General features: G+C 41.0%; 1 protein-coding gene across 3 annotated transcripts; it reads left to right on the top strand.

The window, feature by feature from the left end:
* Positions 1-1,725: 1,725 nt before the first annotated feature.
* On the top strand, positions 1,726-23,444 carry LOC112431544 (alpha-tectorin-like). Of its 3 annotated transcripts, none has more exons than XM_076879975.1 (20): positions 1,743-1,830; positions 3,161-3,179; positions 3,474-3,549; positions 3,972-4,057; positions 12,183-12,398; positions 12,591-12,668; positions 12,801-12,897; positions 13,304-13,433; positions 17,689-17,938; positions 18,160-18,310; positions 18,438-18,525; positions 18,632-18,694; positions 18,850-19,049; positions 19,159-19,290; positions 19,380-19,567; positions 20,757-20,908; positions 21,010-21,255; positions 21,338-21,497; positions 21,695-21,781; positions 22,133-23,444. In XM_076879975.1, exons 3-19 carry the CDS (start codon positions 3,504-3,506, stop codon positions 21,779-21,781), a joined length of 2,370 nt encoding a protein of 789 aa, XP_076736090.1. In that variant the 5' UTR covers positions 1,743-1,830; positions 3,161-3,179; positions 3,474-3,503; the 3' UTR covers positions 22,133-23,444. The 3 variants fall into 3 exon arrangements, with proteins under 3 accessions (XP_076736096.1, XP_076736090.1, XP_076736094.1); XM_076879979.1 differs by having other exon boundaries at positions 1,746-1,830; positions 3,158-3,179; XM_076879981.1 differs by lacking the exon at positions 3,161-3,179 and having other exon boundaries at positions 1,726-1,830.
* Positions 23,445-24,911: the final 1,467 nt, after the last annotated feature.

Below are 24,911 nucleotides of genomic sequence, written 5' to 3'. Positions count from 1 at the left end.
AACACTCAGGTCTAACTTGATGTTTTGATAATCACAGTGCCATTAATGTAGGGCACAACTGCTCACAGTTACGTCAAAAGGAAATAGTGTTTGGTATTCATGATTCCATACACTATAAATTAAGTGAACTTGTTACAAACACGGTTACAACACATGGCTTCAAGGCTTCAAGCTATATTTATAGAAAATTGTGTTTTGTTGCAGTTTGGAGAGCAAATCTTTCAAATGTCAGGGTGATGACTCCATTTTCACAGATGAATGAAGAAGCATGACGACATTTGTTTTATATTGTATAACAATGTACAACACTGCATATGTTTTACAAATTTCACATATCATGCAGCTTTCTGTCCAGTCAGAGGTATTGAAATGTCAGCTGACTGACCCTGTCCAACATGCTTACACATATCTCATCAATCTTGCACACTATATAGGCTGTACCTCAGGAGGTTGTGCAGGTCACTTACTAACCAGAAGGTGGGCTGGTCGATCCTAGTCTGCTCAGGTCTTCATGCCAAATGACCTTGGTCAAGATAATAATTTCATGGTGCTCACATATGAATGTGTGTCAGTGTTAGATAGGTAGCACTGAGAACAAGCATAGAAAGAAAGTTGTGTAAAGTGCTTTGAGTGCTCAGATACATTAGAAAAGTGCTATATAGGAACCAGTCCCTTCACCATTATCCATATAAAAATCTATTTATCTGGACAGAGTATTGATCAGTTATCATGCAGTGTTTTCATTTTTCATTTTTATTGATTTTTATTGATTTTAGCTTTATCAATAATTGTGTCTGGAGTACAATACAGAAGTAATAGTGCACTGAGGAAAGAAAGTTCTGGTTCTCGGTTGCTGCAGGTCTCAGTGACTTTCTACCTGGAACTAAAGAGGTATTTACACATTTACCAACCTGCTGTTCCTCATCAGCTCAGAGAAAAGCACAGATCTTCCTGCTCTGTTACATTTGACACTTCTTTTTTCTGTATTATGAAAACAGCACATTTCATAACTCTGATCCTTTGAAAGCTTCACGAGTTCAGTAAAGCTCTTACATCTGACATACGTCAAACTGACAAAGTGCCTTTACATAATGGAACATGGCACCGTGAAGAAGACGCATTGTTTTTGTGTCTTCTCAAAAAGATTTCTAATGTGACTCCAGCTTCTGTTAGTAATGATGTGTTACTGTTGAAATGTGAGCCGTTTCTTTAAAGAGCCCATAGTCACAGCTGCCTCCACACCAGCACAAGTTCAACATGAGTGAAACAGAAACTCTGACTCCGTCTATGTGAAAGGTTCAACATCCCATTAACCATTATGGAGTCTCTGATATAAAACTATGATATGATCCAAATCTTTTTTACACATACAAAACTGATTTACAAAAAGTACAAAATATTTATGACCACATTTTGAGCCCATAGGTGAGGTCAAATGTCTTTTTAGATTACACCACAGTCAAGAAGAGTGTGAGACAAAATGTAGACGCAGTTGCATCACAGCTGTTAGCAGGACAAAGAGCTTTAAGAAGACATGAAGAGCATTATTGTTGAATGTCTTTAATCCTGCAGTGACAAACTTATTTCAGTGTTTCCTGTTGCTGTTGTCCTGTTTGTGTAAGAAGAGGCTGAATAAGCATCCATCAGTGGGAGGTTCCCATCAGGTGGCTCCACCGTGGACTCCACCTCCATCCCCGCTCTCCAGGATCCACATAAAGAGAGACGGACGGAGAGAGCAGCATCTTCTTCACAGAGACACCACCTGCAGAATCACCAGAGAGCCTCCTGAGCAGCAGCCTTCATCCTCCTCATCCTCCATCAGAGCTGCAGGTAAGACGAGCTGCACACCTGGACTCTTGCTCTGCCTCTTGTAACACACATCAGGACGGCTCAGTGGACACATTTCAGAGCTGAACAACACATCAGTGTTAGGACTGTTAACAGACACAAACACATCACAGACAGATGAAGGTGTGAAAGCCGACTTTTAGTGTTTTATCCAGATGTTAAAAGCTGAGTTCAGTGTTTTGGGGCTGGTGGTCATCATTCCTCCTGTTCTTACTGGACGTCAGGAGATCCTTTCCTGATGTGCTTGGAGCACAAAGCTCCACAGAGAATAGATTTGAATGTTTGTCTAATTTATCATTGTTGGAGACAAACTTCCTCAAACTGAACTAAAGTAAAACAGAAACATTTTATTTGAACATCCCAACCTGTTGCATGGATACGACAGTGCCGTCGGTCTGTTAGTGTTTCCTGTCAGGAACCTCGCTTACTTTCAGCTCGAGCTGAGCTCAATATCCTGGCTTTTTATGCACTCACACTTTTATTTACTTGTTTTATCTGATTTATTATTTATTGTTTATTTACTGACTGTTTGTATGCAGTGTATATTTCTATAACTTCTACAGCACTTTGGTCAACAGGTTGTTTTAAACGTGCTGTATAAATAAACTTTGACTGACACATAAAGTAAAGCCAGCTTTGCATTGTTGGAATAATTTGGTGAATTTCCAACAAGCTGGTGACTCGCCCTTCTGCCCCTCCCTCACTTTTCTTTCTAATAAAGCTTCTCATGTCCATCGTTGATGAGCTTCAGCTGGTTAGCAAACACCAGTTTGTCAGACCTGGACCAATCAACACTGTCAGCTTACAGGTGCTGTCGGAGGAATGCAGTGCTGTGATTGGTTGGTGATGATTGGGTAGTCTGGTCAGAGACGTGAGTGTGACTTCTGCCCAGATAAACTGTGACGCCTGAACACATCTTTACTTTAATAAACATTTATTTTTACTCTGGAGCCCCGAACGCCTCAGGCTGAAGACACGCCCACTTTTATTTAACCTTATCTAAAGGAAGCTGCTGCTCAGGTCCCGATGACAGAAACCTGTGAACACGTCAAAGCTGACAAAGAGTCCGAACACAGCGTCACATGACACTGACAGCACTGCTCAGTGGACACAAAAACACTCAGAGGGTTTTTGTGTTTTTACAGAATAAAGTTTTTTGTATTTTGTTAATGTGTGATGTTATATAGAGCTGATAATGTTTTATGCAATCTATAAGTTTGTCTTTGTATCACTGCTGTGACAGAGTTTGTGTTTGTGTATAATTTGACACATTAAACACTTCAATAACTGATTTTTGTCTTGTTTTCAGCAGAATCACAAACACAGCACAGGTTGGTTTTCCACAGAAACAAAGCTCATGTTTATGTTTATGCTCGAGGCAAATACTGAACTCTGTAAGTCAAAACAGAAATAATGTTGGGTTTGATGAGTCCATACACTACAAGTGAAGTGAACTTAATATAAACCGGTTTACAACACATGATCACATTTTATTCTCTGGATGGTGAAGGCTTCAAACTTTATATTTGTGAAGTTAAACTTTACAGAAAAGTTTAAAGTATAAATAAACTGACTATAAATGTTAGAATTTCATGCAGTTTTCTCAAAATGTGTTTGTGTTTCAGGGATCTGTCAGCTGATTGGCCCTCTCCAACATGCTCCGCCCTCTGCTCTGCCTGTGTGCTCTCATTGCACTGACAGGTAAACATACACACCTGGCAGCCATTTTGCAAGTGTCCTCAAAATACTCGAGTACAAAAACATGAGAGTGACGATGAAGAAAGCTTTAAGTACAAATAATCTGACATCGTCAGCAAAGTTTTATCTTTTTTTTATTATTCTTTAACAATAAAGCAAAACAAAAAGCTCTTTTCAATTGAACTTCTCATCTTTGCAGTTTTATTACCTTCAGTATCCAGAAGTCTATCAAGCTGTCGTTTCCTGTTATGTTTGTTTCCAAGGACAGCTAACTGATGATGTCATAGTAAAGCTTTACACTGATTGGTGAACAAACGCTGTTTAATCCCTTCATGAAGTCAGTTTTTCAGCCTGCAGCTTTTCCTGTTTGTCCGACCAGCTAACAGACTGTAGCTCACAGCTCTCATGTGTCTCTGTGTCTTCAGGTGCTCAGTGGTTCTATCAGTCTTCAGTGGTGGACATCAGCTCATGTCCCATCACGTATTATGGACAGCAGTACGAGCAGCTCTATGTGAGTAGGATGAAGCCTGATGTTTTAGCAGATCTTTGTGTTTCCATCACTGTGGCTGTTTAGTCTCCACCTGTGGCAGAGATCATGTTTGCAGACTGAGTGAACATCAGCAGTGAATGAAGGTCACACACTCTCTGTTCATGGGTTCAGGCCCTCAGAGGGCAGCTGGCTTTGAACTCAGTCTCATTAATGTCCTCTGCAGTGATGCTGAGTATGTGAACATCACCTGATGCAGCTTCCTGAAGCAGAGCGAGAGCTCTGACTGAAACCTGTCAGAGCTCTGTGATACTGCATATTTTGGTATTGATCAGATACCAAGTAAATACGGGCCAGTATCGTCGATATCAATACCAATACTTTCCAATAAATAAGGTGGATACGTCATTGAATTGCTAAATCGCAATTACTTTTTACGACCTTAAGTGTTTTTCCTTTTTTATTATTAAATAGTTAAAACCCAGGACATAATTACGACAACGTTTATAATTAAATAGAAAATGCTTTATTATTGGGGCTGGTCTGCGATGCCAGCCGTTGAATGTACTGTTAGAGAAATTGTGTGATTATTGTAAGGGTGGACAGCGCACAGGAAGGACTGGTTCGGGGTGATCCCGAGGCTGGCGTACCAGCGGGACCTGCCAAGCTGGAGACGGAGGTGCGCGGGGGCCCTGCCACACCCAAGGGCTGCGTGCTGTCTGGTCCAGCCTCTCTTCCAACTAGTGATGGGATTTCCAGCTCTTTTTAGAGAACCGGCTCTTTCGGCTCCGAACCGGCTCTTCGGGTTGTTTTGTTGCTTTAATTAATTTATTATTAACAATAATATAAAATTATGTACAAAAGGAATTACTAATGTAAAAAAAATGGTTTTATTTACATATGTTTATATATAAATATATACGGTGGCCCCTAGAGACAAAGCACGTACAAACTCCAAAAAGCCCTTCCAAATCCAAAACACATTTCTAGCATGAACTGAACTTCCAAAGCAGAGCTACTAGATCACTTAAATTACACAATTGAAAGCATATGTGTATTGTTTGTGTATTAATACACAAGCACTCATATATATTCAAATAATCTTAAAAAAATGTTAATTTACCTGTTATTACCACACACCAAATCCGGTCGTTGGTACTTGCTGGCTTGTGTAGCCACAAGATAACAAAAGCTCACCACTGTGCCCAGCATCCTGGAGCACTTCTGTTGTCTTTTGTACGTTTTGGAGTTTTTATGTGTTTTGTCTTTAGGGGCCACTGTAAATATACTTTTATTTATTCACTCCACATAAAATGTAATAAATAAATCATATAATACCAAAATCAACTATTTACATTTCAACTTTTAACTATTTAATTTTTCAGTTTTTCCTTTTACAAATTTAAAGTAAAACAACACAAAACACTGCAAACCACAACACAATTAAATATAAATTATAATATGAAAACAAAAAGAACATGCATATTCTCTGTCATATGGACCTGCATGAATAAACTTTCTGAATCCTTTATCATCTGCAACTGAAAATACAGTGGGGCAAAAAAGTATTTAGTCAGCCACCGATTGTGCAAGTTCCCCCACTTAAAATGATGACAGAGGTCAGTAATTTGCACCAGATGTACACTTCACCTGTGAGAGACAGAATGTGAAAAAAAAATCCATGAATTCACATGGTAGGATTTGTAAAGAATTTATACGTAAATCATTTGAAAGCCTGATGCTTAGCCTTGTCCACCCCAGCTGTAAAACTCAGAAACCAGTCTTACTTGTTATCATCTATCGTCCACCTGGGCCTTACACAGAGTTTCTGTCTGATTTCTCAGACTTTATATCTAATTTAGTTCTGAGCTCAGATAAAATAATTATTGTGGGTGATTTTAACATCCATGTAGATGCTAAAAATGACAGCCTCAACATGGCATTTAGTCTGTTATTAGACTCAATTGGTTTCTCTCAAAATGTAAAAGAACCCACCCACCACTTTAATCACACTCTAGATCTTGTTTTAACATATGGCATAGAAACTGAACATTTAACAGTGTTTCCTGAAAACCCTCTCCTGTCTGATCATTTCCTGATAACATTTACATTTACAATAATTGATTACACAGCGGTGGAGAGTAGACTTTATCAAAGTAGATGTCTTTCTGAAAGTGCTGTAACTAAGTTTAAGAATATAATCCACCCACTGTTATCATCTTCAATGCCCTGTACCAACATAGAGCAGAGCAGCTATCTGAACGCTACCCCAACAGAGGTCGATTATCTTGTTAATAATTTCACCTCCTCACTACGTACGACTCTGGATACTGTAGCTCCTGTGAAAACTAAGGCCTCAAATCAGAAGTACCTGACTCCGTGGTATAATTCTCAAACACGTACCCTAAAGCAGATGACTCGTAATCTGGAGAGGAAATGGCGTGTCACAAATCTAGAGGATCATCATTTAGCCTGGAGAAATAGTTTGCTGCTTTATAAGAAAGCCCTCCGCAAAGCCAGAACATCTTACTATTCGTCACTGATTGAAGTAAATAAGAACAACCCCAGGTTTCTCTTCAGCACTATAGCCAGGCTGACAAAAAGTCAGAGCTCTTTTGAGCCAACCATCCCTTTAACGTTAACTAGTAACGACTTCATGAACTTCTTCACAAATAAAATTTTTATCATTAGAGAAAAATTTACCAGTAATCATCCCACAGATGTAATATTATCTACAGCTACTCTTAGTACCATTGATATTAAGTTAGACTCTTTTTCTCCAATTGATCTTTCTGAGTTAACTTCAATAATTACTTCCTCCAAACCTTCAACGTGTCTTTTAGACCCCATTCCTACAAAACTGCTCAAAGAAGTCCTGCCATTAATTAATTCTTCGATCTTAAATATGATCAACCTATCTCTAATGATCGGCTATGTACCACAGGCCTTCAAGCTGGCTGTAGTTAAACCTTTACTCAAAAAGCCATCTCTAGACCCAGCAGTCTTAGCTAATTATAGGCCAATCTCCAACCTTCCTTTCATATCAAACATCCTTGAAAGAGTAGTTGTCAAACAGCTAACAGATCATCTGCAGAGGAATGGTTTATTTGAAGAGTTTCAGTCAGGTTTCAGAGCTCAGCACAGCACAGAAACAGCTTTAGTGAAGGTTACAAATGATCTTCTTATGGCCTCTGACAGTGGACTCATCTCTGTGCTTGTCCTGCTAGACCTTAGCGCAGCATTCGATACTGTCTACCATAATATCCTATTAGAGCGATTAGAACATGCTGTAGGTATTACAGGTACTGCACTGCAGTGGTTTGTATCATATCTATCTAATAGACTCCAGTTTGTGCATGTAAATGGAGAGTCCTCTTCACACACTGAGGTTAATTATGGAGTTCCACAGGGTTCAGTGCTAGGACCAATTCTGTTTACATTATACATGCTTCCCTTAGGCAGCATCATTAGAAGACATAGCATACATTTACACTGCTATGCAGATGACACCCAGCTCTATCTGTCCATGAAGCCAGATAACACACACCAATTAGTTAAACTGCAGGAATGTCTTAAAGACATAAAGACCTGGATGGCCGCTAACTTTCTGCTTCTTAATTCAGATAAAACTGAGGTTATTGTACTCGGCCCTGAAAATCTTAGAAATATGGTATCTAACCAGATTCTTACTCTGGATGGCATTACCTTGGCCTCCAGTAACGCTGTGAGGAACCTTGGAGTCATTTTTGACCAGGACATGTCCTTCAATGCACATATTAAACAAATATGCAAGACTGCGTTCTTCCATTTGCGCAACATCTCTAAAATTAGAAATATCCTGTCTCAGAGTGACGCTGAAAAACTAGTTCATGCATTTATTACTTCCAGGCTGGACTACTGTAATTCATTATTATCAGGATGTCCTAAAAACTCCCTGAAAAGCCTTCAGCTGATCCAAAATGCTGCAACAAGAGTCCTGACAGGGACTAGAAAGAGAGAGCATATTTCTCCTGTTTTGGCTTCCCTTCATTGGCTTCCTGTTAAATCCAGAATTGAATTCAAAATCCTGCTCCTCACATACAAGGTCTTAAATAATCAGGCCCCATCTTATCTTAATGACCTTGTAGTACCATATCACCCTATTAGAGCACTTCGCTCTCGCTCTGCAGGCCTACTTGTTGTTCCTAGAGTATATAAAAGTAGAATGGGAGGGAGAGCCTTCAGTTTTCAGGCCCCTCTTCTGTGGAACCAGCTTCCAGTTTGGATTCAGGAGACAGACACTATCTCTACTTTTAAGATTAAGCTTAAAACTTTCCTTTTTGCTAAAGCATATAGTTAGGGCTGGACCAGGTGACCCTGAATCCTCCCTTAGTTATGCTGCAATAGACATAGGCTGCCGGGGGATTCCCACGATGCATTGAGTTTTTCCTTTCCAGTCACCTTTCTCACTCACTATGTATTAATAGACCTCTCTGCATTGAATCATATCTGTTATTAACCTCTGTCTCTCTTCCACAGCATGTCTTTATCCTGTCTTCCTTCTCTCACCCCAACCGGTCGCAGCAGATGGCCGCCCCTCCCTGAGCCTGGTTCTGCCGGAGGTTTCTTCCTGTTAAAAGGGAGTTTTTCCTTCCCACTGTCGCCAAAGTGCTTGCTCATAGGGGGTCATATGATTGTTGGGTTTTTCTCTGTACCTATGAAGCGCCTTGAGGAGAATTTTGTTGTGATTTGGCGCTATATAAATAAAATTGAATTGAATTGAATTGAATAGTTGTAGCTACGCCTCACAGGCTGCGCCCCGACCTCAGGGTGAAGGGGTACGTGGCGGGATGTGTTTTGCGATGCCGCTGCAGGTGAGATGGACTTACTGCCACGGGATCTACAATCACGCCTCGCCAGCTTAAAACCTGTGCTCTGTTCTGTGTGGTTGTTGGTTGTTATGTGGCTGGCAGCGGGAAAGCTGCAGATGTTGAATGTACTGGTACAGCAACCGTGTGATTATTGTAAGAATAAATGGCGCTGCAAAGCATGAAAATGCCATCGGGTCTGCCCTGGCGGTTTAGTTATCTATTAAAAAAAGTAAAAAAAAACATACAATAAAGTGAGCAAACCAGTAAACAAATTAACCCTTTAAAACCGATCGGAGCGGGCACGCTCTGTTTTGCGTAACTATTTTTAAATCCCGGTAGCACTGCAACCACGTAAGCTAGCGCAATAATTTTTTTTGCATATGAAACCGGAGGAGTTGTACTTACATCTTATGCCATCAGCTTGTCCTAGGTCACGGTTTACTTCCACATATAGCTTTTCAAAAACTGCATAAAAAGAACTTGCAGGAACAAAAACATAATATTCCAGAAACACGCTTTGCCGATCTGATCAGCTGTTCATAACACGTCCTATGTTGAAATAAACGTCAGCGCGAACTATCGCATGTCCGCATGACCTGCCCGAAACCGGAAGTGACGTCATTTTCGCGGAAATGTAGTTTTTTACCATCAGGGCCTCATGAGCTTATACTGGTGTTTTTAAAAGTTATCTTTGACTTTATGACTTTCTGTGTCGTTTCTGGGATGCTTAGGACTCATATTGCACTGCTGGAAATAGTTTATTTTGATGCATATGCTGCTTTTTTGCAAATTTGCACTATAATATTTATTTTCGTTTTTCCTGCAGTATATAAAAATTGGTGTATTTCAAAAATAAAACTATGAAGACACTTAAAATAAATTTCCTGTGGTAGGAAACTATTTTGTGCAACTTTGTTGTATTTACAGTTTTGAGGGATAAGCCTCTTAAATTTCTCTAACTAGAAATATATGTTAAAAAAGCAAAAACGATTTTCAATTTTTTGTAGTTTATTGCACTTTTTTGCAATTTATGTAATTACCATGCACTTAATGCAGACATATTATTAAAAGTTGGGCTATAATGGTTGTATTGATGTATAGCAACTTGAAATGCTCCCAAAAATGGCTCCACAGCATGTAAAAATATAATATAAGCTCTGGCGGACTTGGTTCTATGGTAGGTCTTAAAGGGGTAAAACAGGTACTGTTGAGAAACTGTGACACAAAATTTACAATTAAAATTCTCAATAACAAAAACAGCTGGTAAAAATATAGTTAATATGTAAACAACTTAACAACCCCCAAAGTGTCTAATGCCGGGCTTACACTGTGCGATTTTTGGCCCATTTTGAGCCGATTTTTGAGTCGTGCGACCGTTTTGGCGATCGGCCCGATTTTGGCCTTCATCGTGCGTCGTGCATCGTGTAGTATACGTGGGGTAACGAGAAGCGATTAACACCTCACGACCAGCTCCCGATCATCAATCGCTTGGTCGTGAGGATTTCAAACCTGTTTGAAATCCCCGCGACCGTCGTGAGGGTGTCACCGCAGTTTGTCACACTGCGCACGCGCAAACACAAATGTCAGCAAAAAAGACGGCGCAGCACGGCAGTGCAGCGTGTGATCTGGACACACATGCGATGGAGGCACAACTTGTAGAACTTTGGAAAGCTCATCCGAGCCTTTTCGATGTGGCCTCACAAAATTATCACGACCACAACAACCGTGAAAATAGTTGGATCTACACTGCTGCTCAATCACAGCTGCCTGATCAAATCAAATCAAATCAATTCACTTTTATTGTCACATCACATGTGCAGGCACACTGGCACATCACATGCGAGTGAAATTCTTGTGTGCGAGCCCCACAAGCAACAGAGATGTGCAAACACAACAACACAAACGAGCAAAATACAAGAATGGCCAACCTGAAACTAATAAATATATGTACAATATATAATAGTGTATGCATTTCTGGATGTGTATACTAAATATTTTCCTACGTGTGTGTGTGTGTGTGTGTGTGTGTGTGTGTGTGTGTGTGTGTGTGTGTGTGTGTGTGTGTGTGTGTGTGTATACACATTTTTACAAATTAAATAGTAAAAAAAATAAAATAAATAAATAAATAATAATAATAATAATAATAATAATAATAATAATAATAATAATAATAAAATATATAAAATATACAGAGTTGAATATGTGCAAAACAAGTGGCATTTATATACAGTGTGTAGTGCATAATGTTGAAGTTCCAGTAGTGAAGCTGAGGTGTCTATGACGTGTTCAGCAGTCTGATGGCCTGATGGAAAAAGCTGTCTCTCAGTCTGCTGGTACGGGACCGGATGCTGCAGAACCTCCTTCCTGATGGAAGCAGTCTGAACAGTTTATGGCTGGGGTGACTGGAGTCCTTGATGATCCTCCCCGCTTTCCTCAGGCACCGCTTCCTGTAGATGTCTTGGAGGGAGGGAAGCTCACCTCCAATTATCCGTTCAGAGCACCGCACTACTCGCTGGAGAGCTTTGCAGTTGTAGGCGGTGCTGTTGCCATACCAGGTGGTGATGCATCCAGTGAGGATGCTCTCAATGGCACAGTGATAGAAGGTCCTGAGGATGCGGGGGCTCATGCCGAATCTTTTCAGTCTCCTGAGAAAGAAGAGGCGCTGCTGCGCCTTCTTCACTGTTTTGTTTGTGTGTATGTTTGTGTGTGTAATGTTTTTCATTAGAAATTTAGCAAAGTTGATGGTGGTGGTGTGTCTGTGTGAGTGAAAGACAGAGAGAGAGCGACCGACAGAATTTCTGTTATAACCTTCATTTTTATGGACGCACTCAGGTCGCATCAGAGCATCGGGTCGTATAATGTGAGACCCTGCATCGTGACCTATGAACTTCTAACCCCTGCGAGTCAACCGTACAGTTTGAGCAGGAGCTGAATCGCGCGACTGAAAAAATCGCACAGTGTCTGCCCAGCATAAGTCACCTCACGCGACAGCGCACCATCTAAACACAAGAGGTGGGAGGGGGAGCAAAGTGTGCCTGCTCTCAGCTGACACTAGGAGCGGAGAGTCCGGCGACCTGGCTATTTCGTCTTTGCCAAAAGCGGAACTTAAAGTAAAGAATCAATCTCACCAGGCTAGTATCGCTCCGATACCGATGCCAACTTGGTATCGATATAATCAATATGTAGATCGACCTGCCCACCACTACTGAGCAGCTGTGACACCAACAGTTCAGCTGTAAATGACTCAAAGCACAAAAGATGTTGATGTTTGACTCGTTGTGTCTCTGATTTTTCCACAGGTGAACATAACATCTGGAAATGTTACCGTCTGTTTCAACGGCTTTTTCAGTCCTGAAACTGGAGGCGACTGTGTTGTGGAGCGTTCACTGGGAGCACAGCAATTTTACTATAACATAATTCTACAACCTTCCACTGCTGATGTGGATTATGTTCGTCAATATTTTCCAACCATTCAGAACAGTTTGGAACGCTATTTTTTGATACATTTTCCTCGTGTGAGTGTTTTTCTTTATCACATTGTTAAATCTGACTGCTGTCACTTTTTAATGTTTTACCTCAAATTAATTGTATAAACACTGAAAACCAAAAATAAAATTTAAGGTTTTATCACATCAAACACTTTTGTAAAAGCTTTTAAAGGAAACTTCCCCGACAGTGTCTGAAACTTTTCTGTTTGCGCGTTACAGTTTGGTTTCTTTCCTTTAAACTTTGGGAGCAGCTCACAAGCAGCTCTGGTGTTGGACAGATACACCTCTGATCCAGTGGTGAGTCTCTGAGTGTCTACTATCCACATCTGTTAATGTTTACATACTACATGAAATAGGCAATAATTATCGTTTTCATCTTGACCTGTCTGCTTTGTGGTCATAACATTGATTGTGTTTGTTTCTGTCAAGGTGTATGAGCTTCAGGTTGGTGGAACCACAGTTGATACAGTAAATCTTACTTCCTTATCTCGAGGTTTCTTGGATATCAGTGGATGCAGACACTCAGGTAAGTGAATCTAAAGCTCCAAACTTGACTTTGGGATTCTGTAAAATGTAACTATTTGAATGTTACAGAGATGTTTGTGCTCACAGTTGTTAATAACCCTCTGTTGTGTGCACCCCTTACTGTAGTGTTACTTTAACAGCTCTTAAATTAACATAAGAAACATTTTTCACAACCAAATTGGGTCGTTCAGTGGTCATTTAGTGGGTTGTTCAGTAGGTCTTAAAATTGGGTCTTTGATTTGCTCATTCAGTGGGCCATTCAGGGGGTCAGCATAGTGTGGAGGATGTCATAAAGCCATTGGAGCAATCAGATGTAAAACACAATATTTATGAGTTTTTAAAAAAATTATGACATAAAGGTGATCTGTTAGTGTTTAAACTAAAATAAACTCTCCTTCAATCCTCAGGTCAGATGTATCGACCTGGTACAGTGATCAGCTCTGATCCACAAACCTGTTTCAGCTTCACCTGTAATGAGACCGCAGTCCTCAACACCTCCAGCTGTGGTGCGCTGGAGCGTTGTCAAGGCAACGGCATGTAAATATATCCTCTTTGTATTTCAAAAAAACGCTGTGATGACAGAGTTTAATAAACAGAATCATATGAACAGCAAGACAACACAGAGCCATTGCAGTGGGGGCGCAGTATGAATAAAAACAACAAACAAAAAAGAGTGCTTGGACACTCATAACATAATTCAATTCAATTCAAAATGTATTTGTATAGCACATTTAAAAACAACAGAGTTGACCAAAGTGCTTCACAATCAGTTAAAAACAAGAGAAACAAATAGAGAAAAATTAGAAACAAATGCAGGTAAATCAGAAGAAAGTGAATTAACAACAAAAACATAAAACAGGTCTGATGGTACTCATACTGAACTAACTAGTAAGTTTTAAGATGCGATTTAAAAGACTGAATAGACTCTGAAGTAGGAATCTCCTCTGGCAGATTATTCCAGTCTGGGTGCTGCTGCTGCGAAGGCCCGATCTCCTCTATGCTTCAATCGAGACCTTGGTTGTGCTAAGAGCATCTGGCTAAAAGATCTCAGGACTCTGAAATACATGTTGAGGAGTCCGTTTAAATAACTGGGCACCATATTATTTAAAACTTTAAAAGTAAGTTAAAGAATCTTAAAATCAACATGATATTTTACAGGGAGCCAGTGTAAATTTGCTAAAACTGGAGTGATGTGTTCATACATTCTAACACCTGTTAAAAGATGTGCAGCGGCATTTTGGACGAACTGCAAGCGATGAAGAGATGAGTGTTGAAGACCCAAATAGAGAGAATTGCAGTCTAGAGGTGATGAAGGCATGAATAAGTGTTTCTGGTCTCTTGGAGGAAGATGGGGTTTAGCTTTGGCAATTTCATGTAACTGATAAAAACTTGTTTTCACAACTGTGGACACTTACTTCTCTAATTTAAAGGAGCTATCTAAAAACACTCTGAGATTCCTTACAGTGTGAGAAAGATGAGAAGCAGGAGGACCGAGGGTGTCAGTTAACTTGTTCAAAGGGGCATGAGTTCCAAAAACCATAACGTCAGTCTTATTTTCATTTAGTGTAAGAAATTCTGTGTTAACCAGTCTTTAACATCATGTGAACAGTTAAACAAAGGCTGCAGTGGGACAGAGACATCCAGGTTCAAGGGGAAGTAAATTTGGATGTCATCAGCATAACAAAGGAAAGGGAATGTTGTATTTCCTAAAAAATAGATCCCAAAGGCAGCATGTACAAGGAGAACAGAGTCGGACCCAAAACAGACCCCTGTGGCACACTACAACACATAGGGGCAGAGGAAGAGGAGTATTGCCCAATTTTAACAGAAAAAGGCCTCTCTGATATGTAAGATTTAAACCATGATAAAACCATGCCTTTTAGACCAACAACGTGTTCAAGTCTCGATAAAAGAACAACTGTGTCAAAAGTGGCGGTCAAATCTAAAAGGACTAAAACAACTGAGTAACCTGAGTCGACAGTTAAAAGAAGATCATTAAAAACTCGTAAAAGTAGAGTCTCAGTACTGTGACGAGATTTAAAACCAGACTGGAACATGTTTTTGATGTGGCTCCCACACAAAAGTAAAGCAGAAGATGAAGCATCGCCTAATATGCTTCCAAACCAACTTCCTTCCAAGCCAAAGACTAGAACATATGATGAAACATATCTTGCCTTTGGTTTCACCTGCACAACGGCAGTGCCAAGGTAGGTCTCCCCGAATTTGTTTTCCCTGCGTCGGGAGCACGTGCTGGGCTCTCCAAATCACGGACAAACAGTATCTCACATTCTTGACTTTTAGTTCACAAACACTTCTTATAATGACATTTTGGCCATTTTAGCTCTTCATACAGTAAAGTTACAGTGGGATACAAATAATATTAGGCTGATACTGCCACAATTTGTTCCCCCTGTCCAAATTACAGTCAAACAGTATCCCACACTTATTTATGTTTTTAAACCCATTTTGCACAGAGAGACATTTTTTGAAAAATGTATTGATAGCAATGTTGAATATTCTTACACAGTAAAAAAAAACAAAAAAAAGCCCAGCAACAACAAAACAACTATACGTAAAATATTCACACCATAAAGATGGTTTGTTTAGTGGTTTATTTTATTGCAACCTGTAATTTATTGCAGTTACTTTTATTTATTTAATTGTTTACAAAAGGTTTGAGGTGTGAAATAAACTGCAATTGAGTTTGAAAACAAAATATGGGTGTGTGTGGTTGGAGGATGTGCTTGTGTCGGGGGAGGGGGTCGCCTTATGATATAACTGTGGATAATACTTTACCTAAATATATGGGTCATATACAATTTAACTATATAGGTTAAATGCTTAACATGGTGATTCCAGTATAAATAAACTGCACAGAATGGTGGACGTCAGTTCAATGCTGAGTTGTACTACAATAGTTATCCTCGGTCAGAAGGAAAGACCGACATCCAGGGAGTAGGTTGTAAGAGATGAAGTTTATTTACATTCACATGGATGGTACAAGGAGGTATGGCATAGTGTAGGGGGATATGGTCTCAATCATCCAGGTAAGTAAATCCCCAAAAGTTGATTCTGTTCATCTGGGTGTAGCGTTTAGGTAGGAGGATGTGGCAGGGTGATATGGTTGTGGTTTCTACGATCAAGAAGAGGAAATACATTAGACCATGAACAAAGATTAAAGGATAGTATAGCTGGCCACCAATTCCTCCACAACAAACCTGCTAAGTGCATCTATCCGATGTCGCTCCTTAAGAACGTTCACATTTAGTAAAGCACTATCCAAATGGGCCACAAGATGGCGCTCTAACACAAGGGATGACATATTTATATTGAGGCAGTTGGTCAGTAGTTAGCCCTCTAGCCTTGCTGTTGTGTTTTGGTCAAATCTGACCGATTTACAACTTTAAACACTCATAAATATTGTGTTTTACATCTGTAGCCATATAATTTCTTCCACACTATGAACTTTAACATATAAAAGTGATGATTACCTCGTTCATTGAATTTTGAGTGTTTTAATCAATCTTGTTACATCTGTGGTGTTCCCAATCAAAAGTGACCGCCATAGGAAATGAATGGGAATCCATTCATTTCCCCACCCAGTTGACTGAACGACCACTGAAAAACCCACTGAACTGAATGTCACGGTGAAAAATGTTTGATATGCTAATGTAAGAGCTGTTAAAACAGACCGGTCAATTGACCAGGAACACTAAAGGAACAATGCCTGAAGCTATCACTAATTAGCACATATTCCAAAGGTAGGGTAGGGTAGGGTAGGCAGGTAGGTATAGATAGATAAACACAAACAGTATACCAAGAATCTCCAAATGCTAATTCTGTTCATCTGGACATAGCATTTTCAGTGGCAGAAACGTTTCATCACTCCTCCAAGTGACTTCTTCAGTCTCAGCTGACTGCAGGTTTCTCCAATCTTATAAACAGTACATTTGCATAAAGACTGAAACCAGCCCAAGTATACCAAGAATATTAAGTAAAGAAATACAAAATAAAAAAGGTAATACACTATATACAACGAGCTAGAACCAATATGCACAAAAGTAGTAGGGTGCAGCATCTTAAACATGGAACATGAACTCATGTTTATGTGATGCACACCATTCATAATAAACAGGATGGATTATTCGCTTTGGTTCCCAGCAGCTCTCTCCAGCATCATCAGCCCAGTAACTAAGTCAGGCTCTCCAGCTCAGGAGCGAATCCCACAACTGCACAAAGGCTGCTTGGTAATGTAGTCCATGCAAACACTGACTTTTCTACATAAACACTCCAGTCTAAGTATATAGTGTATGTGTGTGTGTATGATTATATAGTATTGTAATGATCCTTAAGTTGATGTTATTGTGATGTGTTCACTATTTGTTTCTTTAAAAGACATACTTTGGTTATGCTGCATAACAAATGTAGAGTGTGTGCTGTGTGGGGGGAGTTAGTTATCGGACCTGGAAATGGAGTTGTTCGTCTCTACCTGCCCTGTTACTGTACCGGCTCAATAATCTGGGGAGAGAGCAAAACATCTTTTGGTTAAGAGTCTTATAGGATATTTACTCAGTGCAGATCGATATATCGTGTATATAGGTATACGTGTCATCCCAAAAAATCCACAAGAGTTTCTTCCTGACCATTTTTCATTCCCACTGTTGCCAAAGTGGTTGCACACAGGGGGTCATATGATTGTTGCGTTTTCTCTCTAATATTTACGTTGAGGTGACTGCTGTTGTGATTTGGTGAACATAAAGTTGAATGAAGCGGAATTTTCTGCATTTGTCAGCTGCACATTGGACACCATGTTGGCCTCCACCTGCACTTTTACCGGCCCCACTGTCATCGACGTCCATGGCCAGATTAACTCCATCCAGGATCGCTGTGCGTACTCTCTGTTCTCGACTCCGTCACTCCCAGACTTCCATGTTTTGGGGAACTTCAGGGACAGACGTCGTAAAGATGTGAGCTTTTTGGACAGTGTGACGCTGCGTGTGGACGGGCATGACATTCACCTGGAACAAGGTGGGAGAGTTCAGGTAAGCGACCTACAGCCACAGTTCATGTGTCAGAGTGGAGTCTGATCCAAAGTCCTCCCTCATCCTCTGCTGTGTCTCCTCGCATCTTTCTTCTCAGGGCTGTTAGAAGCAGTTCTTTCAGAGCTGCTGGACTCAGTGGTTGTTGCTGTGAAATCAGCCTGTTTGTGTGTTTGACATGTTTCACTCAGTGTTTCCTCCACTTTGTCTCTGCTGTGATGCAGCTGGACGACTCCACACTGACCCTCAGCAGCTCACCTCAGCTGGTTCATGGTGTGCAGCTCTCTAAGGACCAAACTGGAGTCACTGCCGAACTCACCAACCTCAACATCTCTGTCTTCTTTGATGGCAACACCGCACAGATCCACTTAGAAGGTACAGAAAATAAAGTTTAATTCTTGTAACGTAAACTGTAAACTGTGCTGTTATTTATTGAGCTGCTGTGTTCATCCAGTTTGAATATTGATGCTGATCTGACTCATTCTGTCCTGATCCTCTGCAGGACCTGCTGGTTCATCTGTGGAGGGTCTGTGTGGAAACTCCAGCAGGTCTCTGAGTGACCTGAGACTCTCTGAGTACAGCTCCACCAGGTAAGACCTCATCACAAGCTCAGAGTCCCTCTGACTGCTGCTGCTGATGTTGCAGATATTCTGTTTGTATAAAGGAGCCTGAACTTTGTTGTTTGTCGCCCCCTAGCTGTGAGATGCAGTACAGTGAGCCTGCTGACACCACGATCGACTGCACCAGTGTGACTGAACGGTGAGCAGACTGATCCACAAGGCAGGAAACATCTGTGTTGTACCTTGATCTCTGTGGTACATCACATATAACTGCAGCACAGATAGAAGATAAACACATCTGATTACAGATGATCATTTTATTATCTTCAACTTCTTCTTATGTCTGTGGTACAGCTGTAATCTCCTGAAGGAGGCGCCCTTCTCCTCCTGTAACAGTGACATTGACCCAGAGCCCTACATAACCGCCTGCACCGACACTTTGTGTAAATATCCTGCAGTGGACGGACTCAACTGTCAGTTCCTGAAGGCCTACGCCAGAGCCTGCAGTCTACACAACCACGCTCTGGATGGCTGGACATCAAAGACCGGCTGCTGTAAGACCTTATTAAGACCTTAATAAGCTCTCCTTTGTTAAAGACCTGAACTCTGGAGTTTTAGAGCTCCCATGTTTTCAGGATAATACATCAGTGTGTTCCTCTGTAGCCTCTGAGGCCTTCTGTCAGGACAGGACCTGCAGCGATCACGAGTTCTGTGGTGAGAAGACGGTCGGTGGTGACACTCGCTGCGTCTGTCGGGCCATTTTTGCCTCCAAGTACCAAGCAAACAACTCTTTGGGTACGACAGCTGTGACATCACCATGACAACAGGGCTGAATAATGGAGGAAAACTTCTGTGATTTTTCTGACTGATATTGTGACGTTCAGGTGATCCAACGGTCTGCATGCAGGACTCTGCTTCAGTCACTCTGGTCGGTTGTCTCCTGGAGGACAAAGGCATCGACTACTCTGCCTTACACCTCAACGACCCGACGTGCAGGGGTCAGGTGGACGAGCTCACCCACATGGTGACCTTCGGCTTCAACAGCAGCAACAGCTGTGGGACGGTGGTCACGGTGGGTTCCATCTCCTCCTCTTTACCTTCTACAAGCAGCCAAACATCTTCCAGCATCTGCTGAGCTTCTCCTGCTCTGCTGCAGTTTGGGATCTTTCTGTGAGATCAGCTTCACCTCTGAGCTCTGTGGCTTCTCATCATGTTGATGATCTGTGAAGTTCATACACAGAAACATCAGAGTAGGAGTTTGATTCAGTACAGGAAGAAACTCTCTAATGTTTGTGCTGTGTTAAAATAAAGTGACTTCATTTGATGTGCTCGACTTGTCTGCGTGACACGAGCGGTGAAAGGCAGAGACAGAAAGGAGACTAAAGCTGTTGTTGTTGCTTTTAAGAACAAAGTGAATGAGTTTGATGTTTTTGACGTGTCTAATAGGGCTGGGCAAAACGATTATTTTCCTAATCGATGAATCTAACGATTAATTTTTCAATCCGATTCTATTTTGATTTGATCCTCAATTATTTCCCCATTATTTCACTTTATTAACCCCAGGACGGGAAAATTTGCAAGATTTGCAATGATTCCCCCCCCCCCCCCCCCCCCCCGCTGCAATGAGGAGCAGAAGCTGCTCCTGGACGCTGTCGTTTGAGGTGCTGCTGCATAGCCGTTGTGCTTTTATGATAGACCATTTCCACCTTACAAAGCCGGCAAACGACTGAATCACTTCCTTTTCTGTTAAAATGTCCCCATACTGTAGAACTGCGTGTTCGGGTGGAGTGATTTAAGTCTACTGCGGCTGCCTCACTCATGTTGCCGCTACTCGCTGCCGCCATGTCTGTTTTGAAAGTGACAACGCATCGACGCACATTTATTTACGTCGACGTATTTTACGTGTCAACATAATCGATTACGTCGACATTTTGTCCCAGCCCTAGTGTCTAATCAGCAGATTGTTTGTGATGACTCTGTGATTATAATCACTGATAAGATGTCATAAACACTGGACACTTTCTTACCTTCATACGTCTGAGTTAGAGGTCCATCATCTTCAAAGTGTTGATGTTCTCAGATTAAAATCACTGTAAAGAGACTGAAAATAAAGCTAACGTAGCTTCATGTGTCTGTGCAAATAAAGCAAACAGAGCATGATTTACATTCACTTTTTCTAATTGAAAAAAACTGATTCAGTGCACTTTGGGATTAATGAACAAAAATATTCAGTAGCAACATCTGATTGTGTGACTCCACAGACCAACAACAGTGAACTCATCTACAAAAACACCATCATGACCCAGAACAGCTCCTCTGACATCATCACTCGTCACGACCAAGTCTACATCGACTTCTCCTGTGTCCAAACTCAGCCGGACATCAAGACTGCCACCTTCAGGATCAGAGACAGGTGTGTGCTGGCTGCTGGTTGTCTTTGAGTTACTTTAAGATATGAAGCTTCTCCTGAGGTTTGTGAGTCAGAGAAAGCTGAAGTGTGTTTGTGTTCTGCAGCTCTGTGATCCAGCACATCACATCTGGAGTTTGGGATTACACTCTGATCATGAAGGCTTTCACTGACGCCGGCCGCACACAAGCTGTGGAGTCCAGCACTGAGGTGCAGTTGAACCAGAAGATCTGGGTGGAGCTGAAGACTGACGGGCTGGATGGAGACATGGTCGCCGTGGTGACCGACTCCTGCTGGGCAACTGACCAGCCATCACCCGACAGCACTCCGAGATATGACCTGATCATAAACGGGTGAGACAGACTCAGAGAGTCATGTGGTTTTGATCTCTCTCATGGACTCCTGAACAAAGTGTGTTTTCCTGTCTGTGAGCAGCTGTGCCAACCCTGCTGACCAGACTGTGCAGGTGAAGGAAAACGGACTGGGAACCTCCAACTACTTCTCCTTTAACATGTTTGAGTTCACTGGAGGCTCTGGTGAAGTCTTCCTGCACTGCAAACTCCACCTGTGCCCCAAACAGAACAACTGTGTCCCGGTACAGCTTTGTTACCAAACACATCACACACAATCAAATGTATCTCTCTTCTGTTACGATCATTAAACAGGTTATTTTCAATTATTCTTGTTTCTATTCTGACACAAAAGCTCAAATGTTCTCAGCAGATTCAGTCCTGAATGAAAGGATCAGTGTTGATCTTCTAAAGTCTGGACTTTGTCTCTCTTTGTCTTTAGACTTGTCCTGCAGGTGCTCGCAGACGCAGATCTGCCAGGTCCAAATATGAAGGTGAAGCCTTCATCGGCATGGCCTGGACTCATTAGGTGAGAGAGTTTGTTTTAATTTTTCTGAAAAGTGTTTGTACACAAATTGCTGATTGTTAGTGCTGTAGCAAATATGTTTCCCACAGAGAAATGTTTCATTTAATTCAACAGAAAGATATTTAATAAGTTCCTGCCAATGAGTTTGTGTTTCCAACTGTCCTCATGTGATAAATTTAATTAACTGCTGAGTGAGTGAAAAGTCCTGGTTGGTCTGCTGTATCCTGACAGTCCAGGATCAGGGTGAAAGCCCATCTCAGCACTGACGATAAGCAGATAAGAGGAAGAAGTGACATGACAGAGAGGACTGAGGGTTGTTCAGTGGTCACAGTGGGGTCTGGTTTATCTTCTCAGGTGGTTTCCATGGTGACTCAGACTGACTGACAGGTTACTGACCTCCACGATGATCCTTGACTTCTGATTGGTCCTGATCCAGATCCTGGAGGTTGGGAAGACTGAGCTCAGTTCTGCTGTGAACTCCCACAGCTGGAATAAGCAGATGTTTTTTTAGGGCAGGACCAAACTGTCGTCTATGACACACGATGAAGTTCAGATGATGTTTGTTTCAGTTTCATTAGTAACTTGGTGAAAGGGAAGAGTGTGAGCTACATGTGATTTTCAGCCTAACCATATAAATAAATCTGGGGTAAATCTACACTCCTGAAACTTAACAGAATCAGATCTCACTAACACTGTCAGATATTTTACTTGAGTTAAGGATACTGGACATATTTATTTCTTGGCTATATTCATAGAAAGAAATATATTAACACAGGTCCAACGCATCCATGAACAGTGAGGCCTTAACCAAAGCGGTATTTTTCTTTCTCAGGTTGTTGTAATTTAAAATGATTTACGTACAAAGTGATGAAAATTTCCAGTGAATCAAGTAAAAAATGATTTATTCTGTGAACATGAAGTGATTTAAAAGTAAATATGAAAATAAGGTGGTAATCAGGGTAAAATATTTAAAGGGGATCATCTGGTTTCTTACTCTTTTTTTGTAGCTGAATGTTGTAAAGGTGAAGGTGTGTGGATTTCTTTTTCACCTGTTATCAGACCATTACAATCATGTGAAGTATGCAAGCAGAGTCTCTTTAACTCCGATTGTCTTATAAAACAAGCTGGATGCAGCTCAAAGTGGACACAGCTGCTGAACTGTTATTAGCGAAAGAACCAAGAGAGGACCACAGCTGAGTTATCAAAGTTGTAATTTGGTCTCTTTAAGGCAGGTGAAACAAACCAGTGCTGGAGTCCATGTGACAGAAAACTGACCAGCTGTAACCAAAGCTGCAGTCAGCTGATCTGTGGCCCTAACTTTAAACAACTGTGTGACAGTAAAACGAAACAGCTGGTTTATGTGTTTCCCATTTGAGCTGCTGATTGGCACTTAAAGTTGCAGGACAGCATCACCTTTACTGTGATCTTTAGAGCTCCGATAAGCTCAAGAACATATGGAAGTTACATCTTTCCTTTTAGAAAACACACAGTACAAAGTGAGCATGATTTCATGGTGACTTTTTCCTTTCTGTGTTGTTTTTGGAGGCAGCAGTGTTGATAACAGCACATGAAACTGAGACTTGATGCTCTGCTTTGTCGCCTTCACGCTTTACTGTTTGTTCCAAAAGACCAAAAAAATAAATAAAGGACATGGGTAATAAAATAACCAGAGTTTGTTTTTTCTCTTCTTTGTCACTTCCACTCAGAAACTGTTTGTTGCCATCAGCTGTTTCCAGGTGTTTCCAGCTGTTTCCAGGTCCATTTCTCTTTCAGTTCTAAGATTATAAGATCAAAAGCACATTTCTTTCATGTCAGTCCGTCCTTGATGCATATATGTGTCGTACTGTTTCACAATGTGTGCCCCATGGACCTTCACAAATACGTTGTCTGATTTGCTCCATCATCAAACTTTGTCTTGAGGTTCAGCTGCTCAGGAGGATGAGATCAAGAAGTGTGACAAAAGGGTCATTGCAAATATTGCAAAGTCAATCCAAACACCAGCAACTGTGAGAAATGTGATGCGCTTCTGTTGCCCCCCTGGTGTGACAGGTGCCTGGGAGGGGTGCGATCCTAGATCCTGCAGCTGTGTATTGAAATAAAGAGGCACAGATCATGAACTTGTTTACGTTTCAACTGCAGGATTTATTCTGCTCATCAACAGTGGAACAAATCATTAATCGCCTCTCATAAGAACCAGCAATTCTTTGTAACGTGTGGCATAACAGCTGTCAGCGCATTGTCAAAAGTACAGGAATAACCTTGCCGAGTATACATTAACCATCATAAATATAGATAACATTGGCTCGCAGTGACCAGGTTGCCTCAGCCTTTGTTCCGGTTACACATACATATCACTGCATCAAGAAATACAATGTACTGTAACTCACAGCCCGTAAATAGCAAATAACCATTCGTATACAGCACATGAGCAGCTATGCAAGCATTAATTACAGCCTTTGCATCCTGTCTTACTTCAACAAGACATATAGAGAACACACAACTGAGAACGTGCCTTAGCATCGCTACGGTACTTGAGGCTCACTTCCCCCGCTAGCCAGTCCATTAGCCTAGCACGATCACGTTCACATCACGATCTCATTCAAAACACAATACTTAAACAGTACTTAACTTATAACGGTATACTTTCATTCACGAGTTCACAACAGTCTTATTGCTTCTACTGTGTTACCTATTAGTCATTTTGAGGACTAGTAACCCACCTGTGTATTGAAATAAAGAGGCACAGATCATGAACTTGTTTACGTTTCAACTGCAGGATTTATTCTGCAGATTTGCCTCCCAGGGGGGTTTACGCTCCTCCTGGCCGCTATGCGCCACCTAGTGGTATTTTTTAAGTAATGCCATGGAAGATGTAAAGTGTAATTCGAAAATACTGATTTAACACTGAACGATATAACAAAGACCAAAATATAACTGGGGTGTTCCCTTTATTTCCTTGTATGAAGACATAAACTGAACTAACATCCCCATAAGTCTTTTTATCTCTTAATTTTTTAACTATTAGTGTAATCCAGATTTACCAGCCACACATTTCAACTTAACACATATGTTAACCTTTTACACTCTCCCCTTTTTTTTTTTTTATATAGGTCTCCTGACTTTTGTCATGTTA

Source organism: Maylandia zebra, linkage group LG3 (genome assembly GCF_041146795.1).
Source record: "Maylandia zebra isolate NMK-2024a linkage group LG3, Mzebra_GT3a, whole genome shotgun sequence".
Taxonomy (NCBI): domain Eukaryota; kingdom Metazoa; phylum Chordata; class Actinopteri; order Cichliformes; family Cichlidae; genus Maylandia; species Maylandia zebra.
Note: the sequence above shows the minus strand (reverse complement) of the source record. Positions and strands in the feature narration are given on the sequence as shown.